The sequence below is a fragment of the Bufo gargarizans genome, chromosome 3, assembly GCF_014858855.1.
Source record: "Bufo gargarizans isolate SCDJY-AF-19 chromosome 3, ASM1485885v1, whole genome shotgun sequence".
Taxonomy (NCBI): Eukaryota; Metazoa; Chordata; class Amphibia; order Anura; family Bufonidae; genus Bufo; species Bufo gargarizans.
In genome coordinates this window covers 312,647,953-312,672,922 of record NC_058082.1, presented here as the reverse complement: position 1 = coordinate 312,672,922, position 24,970 = coordinate 312,647,953, and the positions used below count along the sequence as shown (strand labels likewise).

The 24,970-nt window shown below is 43.1% G+C and overlaps 1 protein-coding gene across 1 annotated transcript in view; it reads right to left on the bottom strand.

The window, feature by feature from the left end:
* Positions 1-1,511: 1,511 nt before the first annotated feature.
* LDLRAP1 (low density lipoprotein receptor adaptor protein 1) overlaps positions 1,512-24,970 on the bottom strand; it is a 30,021-nt gene continuing 6,562 nt past the window's right edge. The window contains exons 2-9 of the mRNA XM_044286920.1: positions 21,216-21,358; positions 16,902-17,014; positions 16,037-16,151; positions 15,591-15,663; positions 8,234-8,326; positions 4,227-4,351; positions 3,769-3,803; positions 1,512-2,805 (exon numbers count right to left, since the gene is read on the bottom strand). Coding sequence (XP_044142855.1) covers positions 2,661-2,805; positions 3,769-3,803; positions 4,227-4,351; positions 8,234-8,326; positions 15,591-15,663; positions 16,037-16,151; positions 16,902-17,014; positions 21,216-21,358 — 842 coding nt within the window. The 3' untranslated portion in view covers positions 1,512-2,660. The remainder of the gene's footprint in view (positions 2,806-3,768; positions 3,804-4,226; positions 4,352-8,233; positions 8,327-15,590; positions 15,664-16,036; positions 16,152-16,901; positions 17,015-21,215; positions 21,359-24,970) is intronic.

Below are 24,970 nucleotides of genomic sequence, written 5' to 3'. Positions count from 1 at the left end.
TGCAGAGACATGCTGTACAGGAGATGCACACGGTACACTGAGACGTCAATGTTCCTCCTTTACTTCCTGCTAGGCGTGATGACATCAACACCACGCCCCACCCCACCCCGCCCCCAGCGTGCCAACTCTTCACACTCAGACATCATTGGGGCAGGCAGGAAGCAGATAGGAGCGTTCCCAGGCCAAGGAACGCTTGCCCTTTAACACAGATCTGACGGTCCCACCGAAACATGGGACGGGAAGCCCAGGGTTACCAGAACCCGCTGGATTTACACAAGAAGAGGGCAGAGCATACTCACTAGCTCCACGCCCCCTCTTCCTGCAGCAGCCCTCCAGCGAAGCTGGGAATACAAACCCAAAGGCCATGCGACAACGCTGATCCACGTTCCTGCTCTTCAGAGGGACAGGAAACAACTGGCGAGGTAGGGGGGGGGCTTTTTTATTGGCTGATCTCACAGTTGTTTCCTGTCGCTGGAAAGGCAGGATATCCTCCAGGTGGTGCAGTTGTGGAGGCGTGGGTAAAATAGCTGTTTCAGCACCATTTTTATTATTTACAATGTTCATCTGACAGTTTACATCACGTGTTTTTTTTTTTATAGAGTGGGTTGTTATGGACGTGACAATACCAAATCTTACTACTTTTGGTTGTTTCAGTTTACATAAAAATATATTTTTTTTGTGTTTCCATATTCTGGAAGTCATAGTTAATTTTTTGGGCAACTGTCTTATGTAGGGGCTCCTTTTATTTTTTTCAGTATCAGATGACAGTTTGGTACTATTTTAGGGTGCATATGACTTTTTGATCGCTTGGCATTACTTTGCAATGTAAGGTGACAAAAAAATAAAATAATGGCTGACACTTTTTTTTTTACCACAGTGTCAGGTCATATTATATTTTTATAGAGCAGGTCATTACAGATGTGGCAATACCCAATATGTATACTTTTTTTTTATTCATGTTTTACACAGTATTTTTGAAGAAAAAAAAAATATATATGTTTAGTGTCTCCATAGACTGAGAGCCCTAGTTTTTTTAAATCTTTTGGGCGTTTGTCTTAGGTAGGGGCTCATTTTTTGTGGGATGAGGTGACGGTTAGAGTGGTACTATTTGGGGGAGGGGGGGATATGCCTTTTAGATCGCTTGGTGTTGAACTTTTAGTGACTTAAAGTGCCACTTTTTTTTTCATCTTTTTTTATTACAGTGTTCAGACCCCTACCGCTGATCAGGCGGGCGCAGCTCCTTCACCCAACTGATCAGCATGATGTATATGTACATCACTGGTCTTTGAATCCCAGCCCGATATGACGTACATGCACGTCATGGGTCCTTAGAGGTTAACAGGACCATGATAAATCCAACAAGGACCATGATAACCTCCAACAAGTCAGAATAAAGCCATCTTTGTTTTCATCTCCAGATCAGAGATTTAGAAGAGATGCCATTTCTCCCATCTCACAACTGACTGAAGATCAGGTTTAAGAAGATGTACCAAGACAAACAAACATCCATATATAAAAATTTTAGGTTTTAAGCAGAATATATTCTAGAATGATTGTCTTATGTTACATTCAAGTAATAAAAAGTTGTATTACAATGCACATTTAGAAAATATTGTAAGTTACTTCTATCGCAAGGATTTCAGCATAACAAAACTAAAGTCAAGAACATACACAGGCTTCAATTTTTACAACACAGATAATGAGACCACCCAAAAATATCCAGTGAATAGTCCGAATATGAATTTTTTTTTGCTCGTCAGTTACATAAATTGGGAAGGGTGAAGGAATCTGTTTTAAGCATTCAGTGTTTGAAAAAATGAGTAGTTGGATCAAAAAATTGTAACGGATTTACTTGTGCAAATGTTAGTGTTAATCCTGTCACCAGCTCCACATGAGATGGTCCTTTATATTATATGAAGGTGCCCAAAAAAAAAAAAAATTCTAATGGGAAGAATTGAATCAGTAAGACTGTGCAAGTTAGACATAGAACACTTGAAATATTAACTCCTTTGTATATGCCGAATTCCCAAAAACACACATTCACCAGCACAGTATTAAACATAAATTAAAAAAAATATAAAGCATGCAAGCAGGATGAATATTTCAGTCTCCATTTCGTTCATAAAAAAAATTAAAAAATTATAAGTGCAGTCCTCACTGAAGTGCGATAATGTAATGTAAGTGTATAAAAAAAAATTGTCAAAAATACTGTATATCAACGTGAAGACTAGGAAAAAAATAAAATTAACAAAAAATGAGCTTGTGAATGACCAGAGCAAATGTATATCATATCTTTGATTACAGTTGGCTGATTAGCCAAAAGTTAAAAAAAAAAAAAAAAAAAAAAAAAAGCTTAAATACTGAAGCAAAAAGTTGTTGTAACATTATATTTCCAAACAGTTCAAATGCAAGTTCTTTATGGGTTTACAATGAAATGTTATTCAACTTGTTATTCCAGAAAGAGAAAGCCACGGCATGCCACTGTATGTAAAAATATATAATTTCTCTCACTAGTCAACTTTCCTCCATTATATTGTGGAAAATAAGACATGTTAAAGCTTTGGTTTTACGGTCCCACGTCAAATACATTCATTATCAGATATTTTATTTGCTCTTGTAGGGACTATTGCACTGAAAACCAGAAGACCAATTTATCAATGTCAGAATGTAAACAGTTCATCTCCATCTGCAGGGTTCAACTCCATTCTGTCCCAAGTAGTAGGGGAGAAGCATTCATCAGGCTGGATATCATTCTCAGTCACTCCGATGTCGAGAACCTGAGGGTTGGTCCTGGACTCTGCAAGTCTATGGGTCAAAATAAAAGCTCCAGTCAAACCAAGGTATAGCTTTTTTTGTGATCAGACCCCAATAATAAGTTTCACCATATAGGACAACATGCACGTTTCTAAGGGAGAGGCATTGGCCCACATTTTGGTGCATTTTATGAAATTGCATTAGGTTCAAAATGTCAAGTAAGCCAACCAATAGGTAGTATAAAGTTATAAAAAAAAAAAAGAAAAATTATATTTGGTAAACTTGCAGTCTAGAGTGCTGTTTCAACACCTTTCAAATGTGGTGGTGTAAAATTTTCCTATTGGGACCGATATCTCTAGAATGGGGCCTTCCATTTGCTTTTATGGGACTGTGGAAAAATTCCAGAACTCTCGTAGAGGCGGCCACACATGCACAGTGTGCGCTCTCCATTCACTTCTATGGGAGTTTCAGAAATACAGTAGCCAAGCACACTCAGCTCTTTTCTGAACTTCCATAGAAGTGAATGGAGAGAACGATGTGCATGCGCCCTTTCGATTTTGGAGCCCCATTCTAGAGTAAGGTGTGACAAAAAGGAGTTGGTCTCTCTTGCATTAAGTCCATTAAGATGGTCTTTTCGCTTCCATCCACAACCCAGGTGAGATGTAGAATGGCAGTGTTAGCATGTATTTGGTCATCTTAAAGTGGCATTTTTAACATTAACCTCGGAAGGTAAAAAGTTTGAGTAAAATGAAAAAGACTTCAGCCAATAGTCTGCCTAATGTCTCTGCTTAACATTAGCAGGTTTAAATTTTTTTATATATATATATATATATACACACACACACACACACACACATACACATACCCATGTACTAACTATGCTGGTCTTAAGCTGAAAGGGAGCCCTGTGACAGTCAAGGCAAGCCATTTTATGCGAATGAACTGCATAATGTGCTCCAGTTAGATAACCTGCAAATGCCGTTAATTTTTATTCAGCAGCCTCTAACACATTACCTGGAAAATGCCTCATCAAGTCCATCATCAAGTTCCTGCACAGGAGGAAGAAGAAAAATGCATAAAGATGGAGTATTTTCAATGAAGGCTATTGTTACTGTGCTTTGTAAGGGGGTATAGTTATTCAGAACACGGTTTCCTGGATTGTAGCACAAAAGAAAATGTTCAAATCATACCACCAAGAAAACCGATAGTTATGAACATTTCCCGAACAATAGTTTTAGGGATTCCATATTCATCACGGCTGACAGCACATTGCTAGAAAATGCCATCAAAAAGGTGTCCTCCAGCTGGGACTCCCCTCCCCCACTTAATACAACATTTATCATGGTGGCTTGCAAAAATGAACAGAAGTTAGATGTTACAGGACTCATCCAGCAGGTTTCCTCTGTATATACACACAACCTTTTTTTTTTTTTAGATATCTGAGCTTTTAGAGGACATCATGCTCTACTTACCCACATTACATTGTTGTTCTCGTTGGGGGCATTTTGACCAAATATACCTTCAAAGTGATGGTCACTGGCATTTAATACATCAAATGTTTTGGTTGCTTCTTCCAAGTCTAACAGATTACCTGTAGCTAAATGAAATTAAAAACAGATTCAAAATGTGAAAAACAAAAATCTTCCAGAATCTGGTGCCAATTTAATCAGAGTTAACCAAGCTTGCCAAAACATCAGTGATCAGGAACAATTATTGTCCTTGGGGCTAAGATAGACTGTTATTTTAGATTTTATTCCCCAAAGTGACAAGGGATAATACGTATAGATTACAGCCTCTTAAATGCCAATGGATACAAAGTAGAGAGAAGCTTGAGCACAGATTAAACAGAGTATAATACACTCAAGGGAGACGTTAACAAAATTGATGTCAAGCTTCGCACCCAGCACAGCCCAAGCTGTGAGCCTTACACATACGATGGGTTTCAGGTTTATAATGAAGTGTAACTGGAAGGTTGCTGTACTCACACATACCGATAACACCCTGCACAGCTGGAGAAGAGGAGGTGCTGTTTGCCACATGCACTCTCCCTGTGAAAAGAACCTGCAAGTGGTTGTAGAGGAGCAAAAAAGTAGGACATAAGGCAAGCACAGCAGGCAGGTACGGCTGACTTTGTAGAGAACTGCACCAGCTTTATTCTTAGGCCATACATAGACTTCCGGGAACGCGCGACAATGGGCGTTCGCTTGTTGCAGAGCCGCGATTGTAAACGCGCATAAAGAGCGCTCCATCCCGAACGCAGCCTTATTTCATTAGAAACAGATTTGTTATTAACCACTTCAGCTCCCATGGCTTAAACCCCCTTAATGACCAGACCACTTTACAATTCTGCATTACACTACTTTCAGTTTATTGCTTGGTCAAACAACTTACCACCCAAATGAATTTTACCTCCTTATCACTAATAGAGCTTTCATTTGGTGGCATTTCATTGCCGACGACATTTTTATATTAAATCGAAATTTTTGCAAAAAAAAAGTAAATAAAAAAACCTTTCAAATAAAACTACATTTCTATATAAAATTTCTCGCAAATTATTGTTCATGTCTTTGATAAAAATAAAAAAAGTGTATATTTATTGGTTTGGGTAAAAAAGTTATAGCATTTACAAACGATGGTGCAAAAAAATTAATTTACGCACTTTGACTTTCTGAGCACCTGTCATGTTTCCTGAGGTTCTACAATGCCCAGACAGTAGAAACACCCCACAATTACCCCATTTTGGAAAGTAGACACCCTAAGGTATTCGCTGATGGGCATAGTGAGTTCAAGTTTTTTGTTTTTTGTCACAAGTTAGCGGAAAATTATTATTATTCTTACAAAGTCTCATATTCCACTAACTTGTGACAAAAAAAAAATACAATTGTGTAAAAAATACCCTGTGAAATCCTAAAAGTACTCATTGAAATTTGGGCCCCTTTGCTGCAAAAAAAGTGTCACATGTGGTATCGCCGTACTCAGAAGTAGGGCAATGTGCTTTAGGGGTGCATTTTTACATATACCCATGCTGGGCGAGATCAATATCTCTGAAAAAGACAACTTTTCCCCATTTATTTTTTTTATACAAAGTTGTCATTTTACAGAGATATTTCTCTGACCCAGAATGGGTATATGTAAAAATACACCCCAAACCACATTGCCCTACTTCTCCAGAGTACAGCGATAGCACATGTGACACTTTTTTGCAGCCTAGGTGCACAAAGGGGCCCAAATTCCAATGAGTACCTTTAGGATTTTACAGGCCATTTTTACGCATTTGGATTCCGTGAGGGGTATGGCGAGTTCATGTAAGATTTTATTTTTTGTTACAAGTTAGTGGAATATGAGACTTAGTAAGATAAAACAAAATCTTCTATGAACTCACCATGCCCCTCAAAAGTGATCTTTATAGCGCTGCAGCGATTTTACGATGTTTTTGCGGTGATCAGAAAGAAAAAAATATATATATATTCTGTCACTGCGGTGGGGCGGACTGAACCCAAGTGTGCGCACAAGATCAGGCAAACACTGCGTTTTTTGTAGAGCCTATAGAACATGTCCTATTCTTGTCCGCGATTGCGGACAAGAAAAAGGCATTTTCTATATAGTTCTGGCAATGTGCGGATCCGCAAAATGCGGAAAGCACATTGCCCGTGTCAGTGTTATATGGATCCACAAAACACATACGGACGTCTGAATGGAGCCTTACAGGCGGTGATAAGGGGTTAATAAGTGACCGGGGGGGGGGGGGTGGGGGGAAGGAGAGGAGTAGTGTGGCGATTGGTGCTACTTACAGAGCTGCCTGTGTCCTCTGGTGGTCGATCCAAGCAAGAGGGACCACCAGAGGACCAGGTATATTAGACTATTAGACGCCGTTAACAAAACAGCATCTAATATACCTTTTTAGAGGAAAAATAAATAAATATATCTACAGCCTGCCAGCGAATGATCGCCGCTGGCAGGCTGCAGATCAACTCGTTTACCTCGCGATCCTGTGAGTGCGCGTTCACAGAAAATCTCGTGTCTCGCGAGATGACGCGCCAAGGAGGAATAACCTGGCCGCCCACAGGACGCATCCCTGCGTTAGGCGTCAGGAGGTGGTTAAGCAGTAATTGGTAAGGGTCTCAAGGTATTGAGTGTAAGGCTGCCCGTACAAGATGTGGGATTGTTTGCCAATTTGAACCTGTTAGTTGCAAACTCTCCCCTTCTGGCCATACCTAAATAATGCCATAATTGCAAGCAGTTCTGGAGGAGCAGAGAAACTAAGATGTGCAGCAAGTACAGCCAGGAGGGGCAAGTTTAAAACAAATAGCACTGACAGGTGTGCCGCATGTGGATCCCCATGCTGGGGCCACATTGTGGACAGGCAGCCGTCACACAAAACCATGGGACCCTTAAAAGGGGTTGTCCAGGTTCAGAGCGGAACCCGGACGTGCCTCCATTTTCACCCCGGCAGCCCCCTGACTTGAGCATCGGAGCATTTCATGCTCTCCCTCGTGCAGGGCACAGGCTCTTTTGTTTATCATAACACGTCACTGTGCTTCCTGGCAGCCCCGTTACATCACTGGATATCCCCCCCCCCCACACAAATAAAAAAAAATAAAAAAAGCGCCTTTTCCCTGTGCGATTCAGCATGACCTGCTCCGATGCTCAAGTCAGGGGGGCTGCCAGGGTGAAAATGGAGACACGTCCAGGTTCAGTTGTCCCACTACAGCAAACATTTATTATGTAGAGGAAGTTAATACCAGCTACTTACTAATATATTATCCATATTACCTCCTTTGCTGGCTGGACTCATTTTTCCATCAGAATATATACTGCTCATTTCCATGGTTACAGCCACCTAGTAATCCATCAGTGGTGGTCGTGCTCGCACAGTATAGGAAAAAGCACTGGCCTCTGGTGGCTGGTACAGTGGTAGTGCTTTTTCATTCAGTATGCAAACAACCATTGCTTCTGGATTACAGGGCTGTCATAACCATGTAAACTAGCAGTGTATAATATGATGGAAAAATGAATCCAGCCAGCAAAGCAAGCAATATGGGTAACAATACATTAGTAAGTGCTTTGTAATAAACTTTATCTACATGATCAATGCTCCCAGTAGCTGTACCTGAATGCTACCCTTGCTTTATGTCCTATTCGCTGCTCCTCCAGTACGGCATGCAAGTTCTTTTCATCAGGTACAGGCAGCCATTAACAATGTACACAGAATAACCAATCCATCTGTAATGAGCTAAGAAAATATCAGCTGCCATAGCCACATGGTCCTGCGCTGCATCACAGCTGCCCTATCTAGATTGATTTTACACCATAGATGTGTTTAATATGATGGTTAGTTCACGATCCGACTAAGTTGCTGCACTTTGCCAGACATTTTCTGGCAATCTGTCCAACTAAAACAGAACTGGGTTATACAGCAAGCCAATGACCGCACCATTCCTGTAAGAGACTTTATGGTCTGACGACATCACAAACTCACCTCCTTTAAGGCTAGCAATACTCGATGACCCTTCTGACTGAGAACTACTTGTGCCTTCACCATCAGAGCCAGATATTTCCCTCTTCTCTTTACCTGTAGAAAGCAAATAAAACGTCTAGCAATAATTGGCCAAGCCAAAGTGGAAGTGTGAAGGCACTAGAACAATTTAATATTGCACACAAACATAGCTTATGAACTCAAGCCTCCAACTGTCTGAACAGAACATCAGATGACCACGATTTAAACAAAACCTTTAAATACCACATGACAACTGAAAATGTACCAATTGTAGAGGGAAATAAAAAAAAGAAAAAAAAAAAAAAAAAAAAAAAAACACACAACTGTAGATCTATTTGCTGCAGTGCAGCCAGTATTGTGTCCAAAGCGGAGTATTGCCGGCCTTTTCTTCTGCTGGTGCCTCTAAAGATGGCCACTTTCTCTCCTTGCTTGCTCAGCGAGTGGGCCCTCTGGGCTTTGCCATGTGAGCACATGCGCCATCAGATGGCTTCCCCTGCTATTTTCTGAGTCTTGGGGGAATTCACATGCAGTAGATTTGTTGCAGGAATTTCTGCAACAAATCTTCTCCATGTGAATTCACCCAATTGTTGCCTTCTTCTGAATGGGGCTTGCAGAAGTCCCTGTGCCTGCTGCCAAAATAACCCAATGCAGATTTTCTGCAACAAGTATGTGAATTTACCCTTACACAAAAAAAGGGTAAAGATGCTGCATCTCACCTCAGACAAGACAGATCTGTTAGTTTCTGTATCTTTACAGGGAGCCTACATATAGGAAAAGATCTACATGCTGTTGGAAGGAGAGGAGGATGCAGCCCAAATAGTAAGATATTGGAAAGTCTCACATATTCACATGTACTTCTGACTAGGAACAAACTTAAATACCACAATGAAGACTATCCAGAAGTCTGCCAGCTGCAAAACCCTGAGAGTACAATGGATTACTTGTGATTAAAACAAAAGGAAATCTGCAGGTTCAGCCAACATTTCTCACAGGTAACATAGTATCAGTTTGTACAGCTGATAAAAGACATGCGTCCATCCGGGTCAGACTGGCCCCAGAGCGATTACTAGATGTTCTATAGTGGTCACCAATACCAGATCGGTAGGAGCCCAACAAGAAGCAACCCCCACTGATCAGCCAATTGCAGCGTCCATCAGCATAACCAGAATGGAACTAGAAGCACAGCGCCATTGTCTGGGTAGTGGTCATGCTGGGTTACTGCAGCTCACAGTTGCTACACCGTGGATTAAGCATTCTGCTTCAGACTCCATTCACTATGTTAGTACCAGAGCACACAGCTACTGCAAACAGCAGATACGTTACAGCCCATGCACAACATTTTTCTTTTTTCTTTTTTTTTTTTTTAACACATCTGTATGCGTAACATTCGTTTCAAAAGGGCTTGTGTAAAAAAAAAAAAAAAAAACCCCACACACCCCATCTCCATCTCTTGTCTGTTTTGCTGACAGTTACTAATTATAAAAAAAAAACCGCAATTAGACTTACCGGTAATTCCGTTTCCTTGAATCCACCATGACGGCCCACATTGAGATTGACCCTTGACCTCTGTAGGGGCAGGAACACAGAGTTTAAGAACCCCCCACCCCTCCACCTCCTCAGTGCTTTACAATTACCCGAAAAGGTGGAACAAAAGTAAAAGGATATTAATCCATACCCTTAAACTTCTATTTATCCTAAAGTACGTATATATGAAAAGATATATTCGTAAGCATATATCTCCCCTTTTTTTTATTTTTTATATTTTATATCTTTTTTTTTTTTTTTTTTTGGGAAGGGGAATAGTATGGGCGTCATGGTGGATTCAAGGAAACGGAATTACCGGTAAGTCCAATTGCGGTTTTTCCATTTCATCCACCATGACGGCCCACATTGAGACATAACAGATAACTAAAAGGGTGGGGATAACGCCTGTAAAACCTTCCGGCCGAAAAGAGTTTCATTTGAATCCGGAAGATTAAGACGGTAATGTTTTACGAAGGTATTGGTGCTTGACCAGGTTGCAGCCTTGCAAATCTGGTCCAGCGAGACTCCTCCTTTCTCAGCCCAAGAGGAGGCAGTGGCCCTAGTAGAGTGGGCCTTAACATTATCAGGACTGGGTATATTCTGGAACCTGTAACAATATTCAATGGTGGATCTGATCCATCTGGCTATGGAAGACCTAGCTAGTTTCTTTCCCTTATTTTTCCCCGAAAACTGAACAAGGAGATTGCCATCAACCCTAAAATCCCTGGTAGAATCCAGGTACTGGATCACTGTATCCCTGACATCTAAGAGATGTAAATTAACACTAGACCCTGAAGATTCAGATCTGGGGATGGAAGGTAGAAAGATCTCCTGTTCCCGATGGAAGGGGGAGACTACTTTTGGGAGAAAACCTGGATCGAGAGTTAAACGGATGTGATCTTGGGTGATCTGGAGGTAGGGTTCCCTACAAGAAAGGGCCTGGATCTCTCCAATACGTCTGGCTGAGGTGATAGCAATTAAAAAGGCAGTTTTTAGGGAAAGGTGTTTTAAAGAGATTTCTGATAACGGTACAAAGGGAGGTTTTGTTAGGCCTTCTAGGACTATGTTAAGGTCCCAAGTAGGAGCCCTCGATTTCAGAGAGGGTCTCAATCTTGAAACCGCTCTAAAGAACCTCCTGATCCATCTGTGGCTAGCTAGGCTGCAGTCATAAAAGGAGCTGAGAGCAGAAACCTGGACTTTCAGGGTACTAGGTCTTAGGCCCAATTCCAAGCCGCACTGCAGAAAGTCCAAGATCCTATTGATGGGAGGGGAGGAGGTGTCTGGGCGCTCCACTCCTAACCAGGAACAGTATCTCTTCCAGATCTTTAGGTAGATTGCAGACGTCACATTTTTCCTACTGGCCCTTAGGGTAGATATCACTTTTTCTGAAAGACCCCTGTTTCTTAATGTCTCGCTCTCAGGATCCAGACTGACAGTTTGAATATCCCGGGGTCTGGATGAAGTAGAGGGCCCTGGACTAGAACATCTTTCTGGAAAGGGATTTCCCATGGATCCTCCAGCGATAGCTGTTTTAGAGTGGAGAACCAACTCCTCTTTGGCCACAAAGGGGCTATTAAGATCAGAGTAGTTGGTTCCCCTAGGAGTTTCTGGATGACCCTGGGAAGAAGAGGTATTGGGGGGAAGGCGTAGGCCAGGTTCCAATTCCAGTGTATCGATAGGGCATCGATTGCCCAGGGTCTGTCTTCCCGGTTTAGGGAGCAGAAGCATTCCACCTGCGCATTTTTTCTGGAGGCGAACAAGTCTACCTCCGGACGGCCCCATTTTTCCGAGATCTTCCGGAAGATGTCCCTGTTCAGAGACCATTCTCCTGGATCTATCGTCCTCCTGCTCAGGAAATCTGCTATCGTATTTTCGCAGCCCTTTAGGTGGATGGCGGAGAGAGATAAGACGTTCTCTTCTGCCCAGGAGAAGATTCTTCTTGCTAACGCACCCAGAGGCCGTGACCTTGTCCCTCCTTGATGTCGCAGATAGGCCACCGTTGTGGTGTTGTCGGACATTACTCTTAGGTGTTGCCCTTTTAAAAAACTCTCTCCCCTTAATAACGCCTCCAGGACTGCATACAGCTCTCTGTAGTTTGAGGATTTGACTCGTATCTCGGCTGGCCAGGAGCCCTGTAGAAGATGATCTCCAATCTTTGCACCCCAGCCTCCGAGGCTTGCGTCCGTGATAACCTGAACGGCCGGATGGTTCTGCCACTGTAGGCCTCCAAGCAGTCTTCCTCTTTCTTTCCACCAGTCTAGGTCTGTTTTTACGGCCTGCGGGATCCGGAAAGTCTTGTCCAGACTTACCTGCTTCCCGTCCCAGATGCCTAGGATCCAACTCTGGATCACCCTTGTGTGGCCTTGGCACCAGGCAACCGAAGGGATGCAGGCTGTTAGGCTTCCCAGGAGACTCATGGCCTTCCGGATGGAGCAACTGCGAGACCTCTGGAATGCTCGGGTCTTTTCCACTAGAGTCGTGGCCTTGTCCTGAGGGAGGCAGGTTCTTAACAGGGATGAGTCCAGTTCCACACCCAGGAACCTTATTCTCCTGGATGGGATTAGGGTGGATTTCTTTAGATTTATGATCCAGCCGAGATTGTTTAAGAATTCCGAGAATCTTTGCGTTGCTCGGAGGTTCTCGGACTCTGTCTTGCCCAGAATCAGGAAGTCATTGAGATATGGGATAATTGTAACTCCCTCTTGACGAAGATAGGCCACCATCTCTACTACTACTTTTGTGAAGACCCTGGGGGCCGAGGAGATACCGAAGGGAAGGGCCACATACTGAAAGTGATTGATTGATCCGTCTTGACCCTTTATAGCAAATCTTAGATACCTCTGAGAGAGATGATGAATGGGGACATGGTAGTAGGCGTCCTTTAAATCGATCGATGACATGAACGCCCCCTTCTGGATCAGGGGAATTATGGATGGGATTGTTTCCATCCTGAACCTCCTGTATAGAATGGACTTGTTTAGGGGTTTTAAGTTTATAATGGTGCAAAAGGATTGGTCTGGCTTTTTTATTAAAAAAAGGCTGGAATAAAACCCTCTCCTTTCCTCTGGGATAGGGACCCTTTGAATCACCCCTAGGTCCAAGAGGTCTTGGACGCCCTGCCAAATCTTTGGAAGTTCTGACCGGCGCTGGGGTGAGATGCAGAATCTTCTTGGGGGGACTGATGCGAATTCTATCTTGTAGCCCTGAGAGATTACATTTAGAACCCAGGGATTTGAAGTTACCTGTTTCCAGGAAGATAGAAAACCCATCAGTCGCCCCCCTACTCTGGCGTCACTGCTGTTTGGTCTATTTTGGGGGTTGAGGATGAAGCCTCTTCCTCTCCCTCCTTTGGGATAGCTCCATCGGCCAGTTTTCCCTTTGACCCTGTAGGATCTCTGCTGAGGCTGGAATTGACGAAAGGGCTTCTTTTTAGAGTCTTTCTCCTCTGGGAACCCCTTTTTCTTGTCTGCTGCCCCCTCTAGGATCTTATCCAGAGTGGGGCCGAAGACAAATTCCCCTGAGAAGGGGATGGAGCAGAGTTTAGCCTTGGAAGCCTTGTCCCCGGACCAGGCCTTCATCCATAACGCCCGCCGGGCTGCATTAGAAAGAGCCGCATCCTTGGCTGAGAAGCGGATCGACTCTGCAGAAGCATCGGCCAGAAATGCTGTGGCGGAGCGTAGAAGAGGGAGCGAGTCTCTGATCTCTTCTCTTGGGGTTTTATTTTTCAGGTGTACGTCCAACTCCCCTAGCCATATATACATTGCTCTAGTAACAGAAGTAGCAGCGATATTAGTCTTGACCCCAAACATGGCTGATTCCCAGGATTTTTTTAGGAGCCCGTCCGCCTTTCTATCCATAGGATCGCTCAACTGTGAGGAGTCTTCAAAGGGTAGAGCGGTCTTCTTTACTACCTTAGCCACTTGTAGATCTACTTTAGGGGTCTGATTGTAAAGTTTGCATTCAGTCGGATCAAAGCAGAGTCTGTTTCTGAACTCCTTAGGAACGCCTAACCTTTTCTCCGGGTCTGACCATTCCTCCATTATCATCTCCTTTATATTTTCATTAATGGGAAAAACTATAGAGGATTTAGATCTAAGGCCCCCAAACATTTCGTCTTGTACCGTACGAGGTTTAGGGGTATCCTCGATACCCATTGTGGATCTAACTGCTCTCAGCAGCTCCTCCATTTCATCAGCGGAGAAGAAATATTTTTTATCCTCGTCCGGAATTTCCCCGTCAGACAAGGGTTCCTCATTAGGAAATTGTCTGGATGAGGTGGAAGCCACTTCAACATCCTCGCCCTCAGAGGAGGAGATAGTGGACAACTTGCGTTTCTTGGAGGGGATAGGAGTACTAGCGGGGGCTGTCAGGGTGGCCAAAGAGGACTTGATTTCGTCCGCAATAAAAGATTTCATTTCAGACAGAATATCTGGTTGTTCTTCTTTCCAAATTTCCGATGTGCAAGATTTGCACAACCTTTTTTTGTAGTTCTCAGGGAGACGCTTAGAGCAAGCGCAGCATTTTAGGAGTTTGGACTTTGGCTTTGACTCCTTGCTGCCCTGGAGTGAGGAAGCAACCAGATATGCCAATTAGAATTTCAATGACAAAAGACTGAAATATATACCCCCCAGAAGGGGACTCACGGTACTGGCAGTAGTGGGATCAGGGCCTTCCTGGCGGGGAGCAGGTGTCTCAGACATCGCGGTGCAGCAGGCAAGAGCTGGAGGGAACCGCGGTCTACTTCCCTTTTCAAATTTCCCGGCGTCTGACGTCATCAAGCTGCGCCTCTAGTGACGGCAAGAGCCGGCGCCACACGAGCCTATGAGAGGAAGCGTGCGGCGTCCGGCTTGCCTCCTGAGCGCTCCATGCGCCGCACCTGCTCCCCCAGCCGGTCACAAGCGCACAGCATGCGGAGGAAGAACGCCGCACACCGCGCGCCCGCGAATCCGGCACCCCCGACTGCTTCCCTAAGGAGGGAAGGAAGTACGAGAGGTATGGGGGAGGACCACAGGCCTCAGCATAGGCCGAGACGAGGGTCCTCGATGCTCCAAGCTGGCCAGCCTTAGCCCATGCCGCGGGAGGCCAGCTGGAGAACCTGCAAAGTAAAAACTAACGATGTAATCCTCCTTGAGGAGGATCCTCTCCACGTGTTGGCCCCTGTAGGGGCAGGAAAGCACTGAGGAGGTGGAGGGGTGGGGGGGGGGTTCTTAAATTCTATGTGTTCCTGCCCCTACAGAGGTCAAGGGTCAATCTCAATGTGGGCCGTCATGGTGGATGAAATGGAAAATATAAAAAAAAATAAAAAATTGGCAGATGTAACACTGACGTCGCTAAGTGAAAGGCATCACTGCATTATGCTGAGCTAGCCCTACAAGGCATTGAGTCCGATTTAGCAGTGATTATCCTGATGAAAGACTCCCTTTATTTATGAAAGACATAAGATTATGACCAAAGAGGAAGACTTTGCATACTGGGGTGGAATATATTCATTGATCCGCACAAGTTTCATGGGGTACACGTTTTGTTGAGGTTACCAATTGCCCAACGGAGTTATTTAAATTTAGGACATTAATATAGTACAACTCTATGGCTGATCACAACAGGCATAGATTTCTATTTCTGCCATTTAACACACGTCAGGTGCTCATTTTGAGGTGTTTGAGTAAGATGCACTGAAGTTATAAAGACTGGCCTATGATATGTCCCCTTATGTTCTAAGGTTATGCTTCAGCCAGAAGAACACTACAGTAACCGTCTGGATTCTCGGCAGTTTTCTCTTCTGGTAAGAGGGTCAAGTTAAAATGGTCACACTTACCTTCTCTGGAAACTTGCCAAAATTCAAATGCCACTTTAAAAGCTTGTGCAACTGTTAAAGTAACTGCTTGTGCCTATAAAAGACAAAAAGGTTCATATACAGCTCATTAGGTTAATATAAAGAGGTCTGGACAAGAGGAATGCTTTCCCTGAAAAACGCTTTGTCCATGACATGCTGGCTTGCTAGGGAACATTCTTGCAGCAGTACACTACAAAACTAACATGTCATACAAGGCTAGATACTTCCCCTTCAATCCCTTCCATCACTTTGGGCTGTTAGATCTACCAATGCCAGATTCTAGATGAGAACATACAGTATATAGGTCCTATATACTGTATGTACATCTAAGATCTGAATATTTCATGCCAAAAGTCAAAATGAGTATAAGAGTCAGTTTTCAGCAGCATTAAATGTATCTAACTATCTAATCATAAAGTCAAGGTTACCATTTTCCGCTTTGTGCAGAGAAAAGCGTGGCACTCCAAGGTTTCGTTCTGTTGGCTCTGGGCAATGTAGGCAAAAACTTTGTCGTGTAACTTATCTGCTGTACAATAGGATATTCTGAAAGATGAGAAGGCAATAATACACTATTGTCAGTGACAAAAGCTAACCAAATAAAACAATCTAAAAATGAACACATTAACATACTGGGTTTGGTCCCACATTAACCTTTATAGACCGCTCATATCTGTGGCATTCAATTTCCGGTAAGGGGTCCAGTTTTAGATGGCAAGAGCAGCACCATTCTGGTTGTCAAAAATACCAAAAAGCCCAACTGAAGTTAAATAGTATAAATATGTTATCACCATAATTGTACTAGACTGTAGAATAAAGTTAACATGTCAATTATGCCACATTTAGTAAGATTGTGGTCTTTTTTTTTTTTAAACCACTTAGTAATCAAGAGGATTATCCACAAGATAATGTTTAGGATTGAAGGGATCCAAACGCAAAGACTCAGATCCTGAGAGCAAGAGGTCCAAGAGTCTTCTCTCGGAATGGAGCAGTACTGTATATCAGTCCACTGCTCCAGTCACTGTAGGACAGACGCAGTCAACGCCATCAGTGTCACAAGTGAACAGAGGCTAAACACAGGCACCACAACTTCATACCAGAGGGCGTATGCTGGGACCTCTTATTCTTGTGAGCCCGGAGGATTCCAGTGGTTGGACCACCCATGATGCAATTATTATCACCTATCCAGTGGATATAATAGTACTTTTGTGGTATAACCTCTTTTAAAGGCCCAAGCAGGCCTGGTCTTAAAGTTTTTCCATTTCAAATAGTGCGGTAGGCATCTTATTTACTTACCGATAAATTGACACGTTTTCAATCAACTTGTTGGTGACACTGTCATAAAGTATTATGCCTCTGGGAGTGACCTTCAAAAGCACCTTCTGTAGTTTCTTCCCACTTGCTTTGGCCTTAGAGATTCAGAAAGTGAGAATTTGAGGGACATGCACAATTTAAGCAAGCAAAGGTCTTTCTAACATGTTTTCCACACTGTTTTCTATGGTCAGCAACACAATATACTATTGACAGGTCTTTCTGAGACAGTTTCTGCCATTTCCTTTTGAAAAATTACTTCCTCTAAAGCACGTACGTGAGAAAGCTAAACTGATGACAGTGTTACTTGAAAGTCAGACTACTTTAGACATCCAAAGAGCAGTGTGCACGCTATACAACTGGGGTCAGCTGAGGCTTTGCTTGTAGGCACAAGGCATAGTAGACCTGGAATAACTATTGCACTCCTAGTAAAAGGACAAAACTACACTGTCCTAATGTGTCTGCATCATCTGAAGTGGTCCAAATTGGCACAACTAAGAACGCTACACTTTTCGGACTTGCTCAAAATTGGGGACAGACTCCGCGCAAACAGTGTGGAGTTTCCCCAGAAAGTGCTAAGGTTGTGCCACAATTCTGGTGTAAAATCCTGTCTAAAATCTAAGCCAATCAATAGTTAATATAGAGTCAGAAAAATATCTATCCAGACACATTTATCATCATGAGGCACTGTAAATCAGTAAATATGGGCCTATGTGTGGTCCGTCTAATCAGGCAGCTATAGACATCTGTGGAGCCTCATGCATACAATCATATCAATGTGCTATCCTCATTTTTGACATAGCGCAGTAACCCATTTCTATTGGGCCATGCACATATCTGCATTTTTTTTGCTGATCCAGGTGGCTGTTCTGTAAGTTACAGAACATGTCCTATTCACTTCCATTCAAAGTGTGTAAAATGCAGGGTGAAGATATCTGTATTTTGTAGATATGTGGTCTGTGGACTGACATATGGACAGTAGTGCGCATGAGGCCTTAGACCAAGCATGCTCACCCTGCGGCCCTCCAGCTGTTGTAAAACTACAACTCCCACAATGCCTTGCTGTAGGCTGGCTGATAGCCGTAGGCTGTTCAGGAATGCTGGGAGTTGTGGTTTTGCAACAGCTGGAGGACTGCAGGTTGAGCATGCCTGCCTTAGACCAATACGCCAAATGTTGCAAGGCTGGCAGCAGATTGCTCAATGGGACTGTCTCATGAAGACTAGCCAAATCCATATGCCCTGTTAAAAGGCATATATAGATCATAGAGAGATCTGGCAGACTTGAGCCATCCTTTTATTACATGGATGGCCATTCATCTAAATGGCCACCATTTAAAGGGAGTCTGTCACCACATTTGACCATATTAGACAGATCCTATAGCATTATATGTGCCACCCAGCAGTTAAAAACGGTACCTTTATTGCATATAACCGAGTCTTCTTTCTGCCAAAAATGAACTTTGAAGATTATGTAAATGAGCCCTCAAGTGCCCAGGGCGGTGTCTCAATCTTCCGAGCCCAAGACCGGACCTCCCCAACAGCTCATAACCCTGCCCTCCGTGTGCCTGTGCCCGCCCATTTACTCCCCTCTTCCATTGCGGCTACGAGTTTGACCGCAGCCAAACTCGTAGCTGGCGCATGCGATGCCCGGTCCTGGCAGGGCATCGCAATACCTACTGCGCATGCGCCGGCTACGAATTTGCCCGCGCAGCCGCAATGGAAAAGGCGAGGGGAGGGGATTAAATGGGCGGGCACAGGCACACGGAGGGCAGGGTTATGAGCTTGAAAGTTTGCGAATCCTTCAGAATATTCTTTCTACATGAATTTGATCTAAAACTACATTTTTCTTCTTTACACAAATCCTAAAACTAGAGTTAAAAGAAAGAACCAAATCAGTCAAAATATTAGAATTGGTCACCTATATATTGAGGAAAATGATCCAATATCATGTCCGAGTGGTAAAAGGATGTGAACTTTTGCTTTCAGTATCAGATGTGACCCTCTTGTGCAGCAATAACTACAGATAAATGTTTCCAGCAATTATCGATTAGTCCTGCACATCAGCTTGGAGAAATTTTAGCCCAGTCATCCATACAAGACAGCTTCCACTCTTGTGTTGGTGGCTTTCCACAGATGAGCTACACGCAACCATAACATTTCTATTGGTTAAAGGTCAGGACTTGGACATTCAAAAACTAACTTTGTTCTACTTTAACCACTCTGGTAGAACAACTTGTGAGCTTAGTCATTGTCTTGCTGCATGACCCATGTTCTCTTGAGATTTTGCTCAGGCAGATGTCCTGACGTTTTCCTTTAGAATTGGCTGGTATAAGGCCTCATGTACACAACTGTATGTTTTTGCTGTCGGCAAAACACAGATCTGCAAAATACGGATGACATCCATGCGAGCTCCTGCATTTTTTTGCATGACTAAAAACAAAAATAGCATATGTTCTTTTGCGGAATGGACATACAGATACAGAAAGCACACCACTCATCTCTGTGTGCCTTCTGCACCCATAGGTCCGTTCCGCAAAAGGATAGAACATATCCTAATCTTGACCGAAAAATGCAGACCATGGACTCAAACTCAATTCTGCAAAAAATAAGTGGTATCTGTATTTTGCAGACCCACATTTTTGCAGACTGCAAAATACAGTCATGTGGATGTGCCCATATTCAAAATTTATTGATGCATTAATGATGGCAAGCTGTCCTAGCCTACATGCAGTGCAACATGCCCAAGCCAGGATACTATCACCTCAGTGTTGCTTTTACAGTTTAGCTTGGGTTCCTTTGTAACTTCACAGACTATTAGAGACTTTGCTCTTTGTTGTTCCACCACACCTGGGGATGGCAATAATGGTCTTGATATTTCTCCATTTGTACACACCCAGTCTCACTCTGGATTGTGAAGTCCAAACTCTTTAGGCTACTTTCACACTTGCGCTTGATCGGATCCGTTCTGAACGGATCCGATCATATTAATGCAGACGGAGGCTCTGCATTTTTCTAAGTCTGAAAGTTGCCTGAGCGGATCCGTTCAGACTTTCAATGTAAAGTCAATGGGGGACGGATCCGCTTGAAGATTGAGCCATATGGTGTCATCTTCAAGCGGATCCGTTCCCATTGACTTACATTGTAAGTCTGAACGGATCCGCACGGCCAGGCGGACACCCGAACGCTGCCAGACTGATGCAGTCTGAGCGGATCCGCATCCATTCAGACTGCATCAGGGCTGGACGGAGGCGTTCGGGTCCGCTCGTGAGCTCCTTCAAACGGAGCTCACGAGCGGACCGACGAACGCAAGTGTGAAAGTAGCCTTAGAGATGGTTTTGTAAACTTTTCCAGCCTGATGAGCATCAATGCTTCATCTGAAGTCTTTGTTTGTACCATGATACACTTCCAGGAACAAGTGTGGTGAAGATCACACTTTGATAGATCCCTGTTCTTTAAATGAAACTGGTTGCCCACTCACACCTTATTGACATCCCAGTAAATAAAAACACCTGACTAAATTAACCTTCAAATTATCTCCAAATCCTAAAGGTTCACATACTTTTGCCACTGACATGTCATACTGTATCATTTTCTGCAAGACAGTCTGTTTTTGACCCATTTGGATACCCTTATCTACTTTTAGGGCTGGTGTGAAAAATTTATGCAAAAAATATTTACAATTCTGAAGGTGTCACAAACTTTCAAGCACCACTGCATGTTTCTGCCAATGGCAAACATCATGATGTTCCACTGCTATAAGCTAGTGCAGAGCCTGCTGCGAACAGATCTACCTGAACAACTGGCACAAAACTACATTTCCCCAAGCACCTTCAGTATAAGAAGATTGCCATGAAGCAATGGGGAATGGAACAGTATTCTGTTGTACTATTGCATGAACTTGATCATACTTTTGGCTCCATTTTGGGAGGCAATCATTGATATGATGGAACGCCAGCCTGTCATGAAAGCCCTACCCTTCCAAACTATGGCCCAACTATGAACAGGTTCTTAGAACGCTATATAAGAAAAAAAAAAAAAAAAAAACAGGCAAAGCAAAAGGCAGGTGAACATACATAATGCCCTAGTCTTAAGCATTAGACTACACAGATCAAACACCCATATGAAATGTAAATCAAGTGTTAAATACTGTATGCAAATATGAAGTCACAAGGCATTTCATGGGATTGACATTTTCTTGTAGCTGCATGCACATTGCGTGGATGAATTATTCTTGGCTGTGAAAACAAGGTTCTCTTTCCCTTGCCAAACAATGGAAATTTGGAAATATTACACACATACTGTTGCTACAATCCTCTTCACTGCAGCTGCAGATAATTCTTCCCCTTTTGGTTGTTCCACCAAGGTCATGCCCAAATACTTCAGATGAAACAGCATTCCTTCTAAAAGAGTTTCCCTGGTATCAGTCCAGTTTTCAGGAAGCTCTAGAAATAAAACATAAGGTTGCAAAATGCCTTTAGTTCCCATGAACACAAGTGAACTTGAGCAAAAACACTCCCTGCGCCTATCAAGCACAAAAAACGCAGTACAATAGTTTGATCACAGTAAGCAGTTTATGGGACAGTCGCCACTTTACGCCAATGATCTTGATTGGTAAACTGAACTGCGCTTGGAAACCTTAACCGGGGAGCCATAGATGCCCTCCCTCCATCCACTAATTAGCCTTTGGAGACTGCAAACAGTTCTTAACTTGTTGTGCATTACATAATCGTAGTTAGTTAGCAATACAGCATCTTATTTTAAGTTAACACAATGGTTTATTATTGGAAAGCAAAAAATAATGGGAGTGCTCCTTCACACACATACTACATTTCAGCACTTAAAAAGGGCATCCGTCAGCAGATTTGTACCCATGACACTGGCTGACCTGTTACATGTGCGCTCGGCAGCTGAACTCATCTGTGTTGATCCCATGTTTATATTTGCCGGCATTGCTGAGGAAATTAAAATGTCTTAATATATGCAAATGAGCCTCTAGGAGCAATGGGGGCGTTGTCGTTACTCCGAGAGACTCAGCTCCCTCTGCACTATCCCAGGACCAGGTGTGATAACATTTATACTGCCTCGCCCTGTCAGCTGCATAGGGAGCTCAGTCTCTAGGTGCAACGGCAATGCTCCCATTGCTCCTAGAGGCAATTTGCATATATGCAAACTTAATTTCTCAGCAATGTGGGCACATATAAACATGGGACCAGCACAGATGTCTTCAGCTGCCAAGTGCACATGTAACAGGTCAGCCAGTGTCCTAGGTACAAATCTGCTGACAGATGCCTTTTAATACTTGAACGGTTGGCTGAGAATAAAAATAAATAAATCCCAGACAAGCCATAAAAGGTCAATGGGGTTTTCCTGAGAATTTGATAATGATGACTTATCCTCAGGATAGGTCATCAGTATCTGATCAACAGGGGTCCAAACGGGACCCTTGTCGATCAGCTGTTTGAGAAGGCACCAGTGCTCACAGTAGCGTCACACCTTCTCGCAGCTTACCAAGCACAGTGCCCTACATTGTATAGCAGCTGTCCTTGGTATGAGCGTCTATGAGCAACAGGGGCAGTCGTTGAAGAAAAAGCCAAGTATCTAGGAGTAACCACAACGCCCCTGTTGCTCCTAGAAGCTCATTTGCATATATTAAGACCATTTTTCTCAGCAATGTGAGCACACATGAGACCACCACGGATGGAACAGATCAGCCAGTTTCATAGAAGTTTTACAACAAAAATGACTCAAGGAGTAATAACTGTCCACATTACAGAACAACAACTTGAACAAGGGCCATTAGACTGTCATTACTTACATTAGCAGGAAGCCAAGTGCCCAGACACAAGCTCGCTTACACAATGCTACCGTCCGATCCACACACTTGTTTTGGTTGCAGGAGCATTGCTGCACCACAGATGGGATTGCATGGGAGTGAGCAACAATTACTGAAGTCATTTAAAGGGAACCCGTCACACTGAACATGGCGATACATATGCCCCGATTTAGCACGTCTGCACTCTACAATCCTGGCTAAAGTCGCTAAATGGGTTTTTTTTTTTTTTTCACACCATTCCTGTTCTGAAATATAGGTCATGTTAATGAGTATCACTTCAGAGACTTTAAAAAGTAAAAAAATAATAATCTCTTTATCAATATGTGGCATTTGATAAATAAGGCATGACGTACACCACCGCAGACTCAAGTAAAACTGACTTCACATTAGGGCTGCAACGATTAATCGAAGTTATCAATAATATTCGATAATGGGATTCGTTGTCAACAAATCCAGTTATCTAATAATCGGCTGATTCGTTACTATGCAGGGCATGAGGTCAGGGTCCTTAACCAGCAGTAACTTTTACTTCAACTTTAAAATCAGCGCATCTTTACTAACTTACAATGAAGTTCCAGTAACAGGCAGATCCCGCCCCATAACAGCGCACCATCCGCAGATCCCCTCCCCATAAACTTGTCTTTTACATTGTAATGCAAAATTTTAATAATTATGTAACTCCTAAATTTGTTTTAATACGGCCTTTGAACATTTTCCACCGATTAATTGATGAAATTAATCGACAACTAATTGATTATTCAAATAATTGTTAGCTGCAGCCCTACTGCACATATTCACTTCATGATAAAGTCCCCTCCATAGCTCTTGGGGGGGGAATACAGTAAAACTTAAAATGTATTTCAATTGCTGCTCATTCGGAGATCAGGTGTCCAGCCCTATTCAGTGACTGGACAGTGGGGCCGTCCACTGGACTCCTTAGCAAAAAGCCTGGATTTTGTGAAGGTACAAATTATAGAACAGACTAAAGTACTAGAAGTCCGATCATGAAGTTAGAATGAATGCCTGATGAAACCCTGCGAGTGTTAGTGATGTGCAGATATCAGAGCTCCTGAAGGTCCTTATAAAACAGTTATGTCTACTGATAGCAGACTAGTACGTGTCAGCACAAGAAACAAATACATCATAAAAGTCTACGTAAACTGATGTGTATGAGGACCACACAAGGTTTCCTACAGGGGTAAACAAGGCGTTGCCGCATTGACTCAGAACTTCCTGTACCCACACCTCCATCTGGGGTGGGGAGATTTTGGCACTGCTTGCCTTAAAGCAAATCTGTGATATCAATGATATGTTAACCTCACTGAGCATACAGTGGGGACATCTATGCGGTGTTTCACTCAATGGTTGCTGACAACCACCAGTGTAACCATCACAGCCCGGCCTTGGAAGAGTCATTGATACCTGAGGAGAGAGTCAGTTATTCATGTTCTCCTGCCCACCAGCCGATTGGCAGTTTTCTCCTTAATTCTCCCTCCAGAAGAGAAGTGCCAATCAGTTGGTGGGTGGGAAGAGCAGGAGAACAGGAATAAGGCCTCATGCACACAATTTTATCCATTTTACAGTCCACAAAATACAAAGGTAGTCCGTGGGCTGTTTGCGTAATTATTATTTTGTGTGTGAATCCATTGACTCCTTTTGCAGAACGGACATATGGATTCCCAAAAGCACACGGATGATCTGTGTGCTTTTCTCATCCGTATGTTCGTTCTGCAAAAAATAAGTCCTATACTTGGCCACAACAGACCCATTAAAATCTAGGGGTTCACAAAAAACACAGATGCAACACAGACGGTATCCGTATTCTGTGATCTGCAATTTGCAGCCTGCAAAATGGATACGGTTGTGTGCATGAGGCCTAACCGACTCTTCTCAGGTAGCTGCGACTCTTTCCCAGGCTTGAGCTGCCATCATTATAAAAACAGGTTCCCAACACTAACTTTTAGAACATGAATGACACTAATGAATTGCAGCGGTGAATAGGTGTAATTACAAGTATGGTGTTCCCCATTTACTTCTATGGGAAGGCACTTTAGTATTCACTTGGACAGACATAGCCGTCCCATAGAAGGGAAAGGGGCACCATACTTGTAATTATGGGTCTGCCAAAATTACAGAATGCCTTTCATTGTCATCCATGTGCTGTCCGTTCCTTTTTATGTGTGGTTTTTCCTATACAGTAACAGCAACGTGTAGGAGCTTA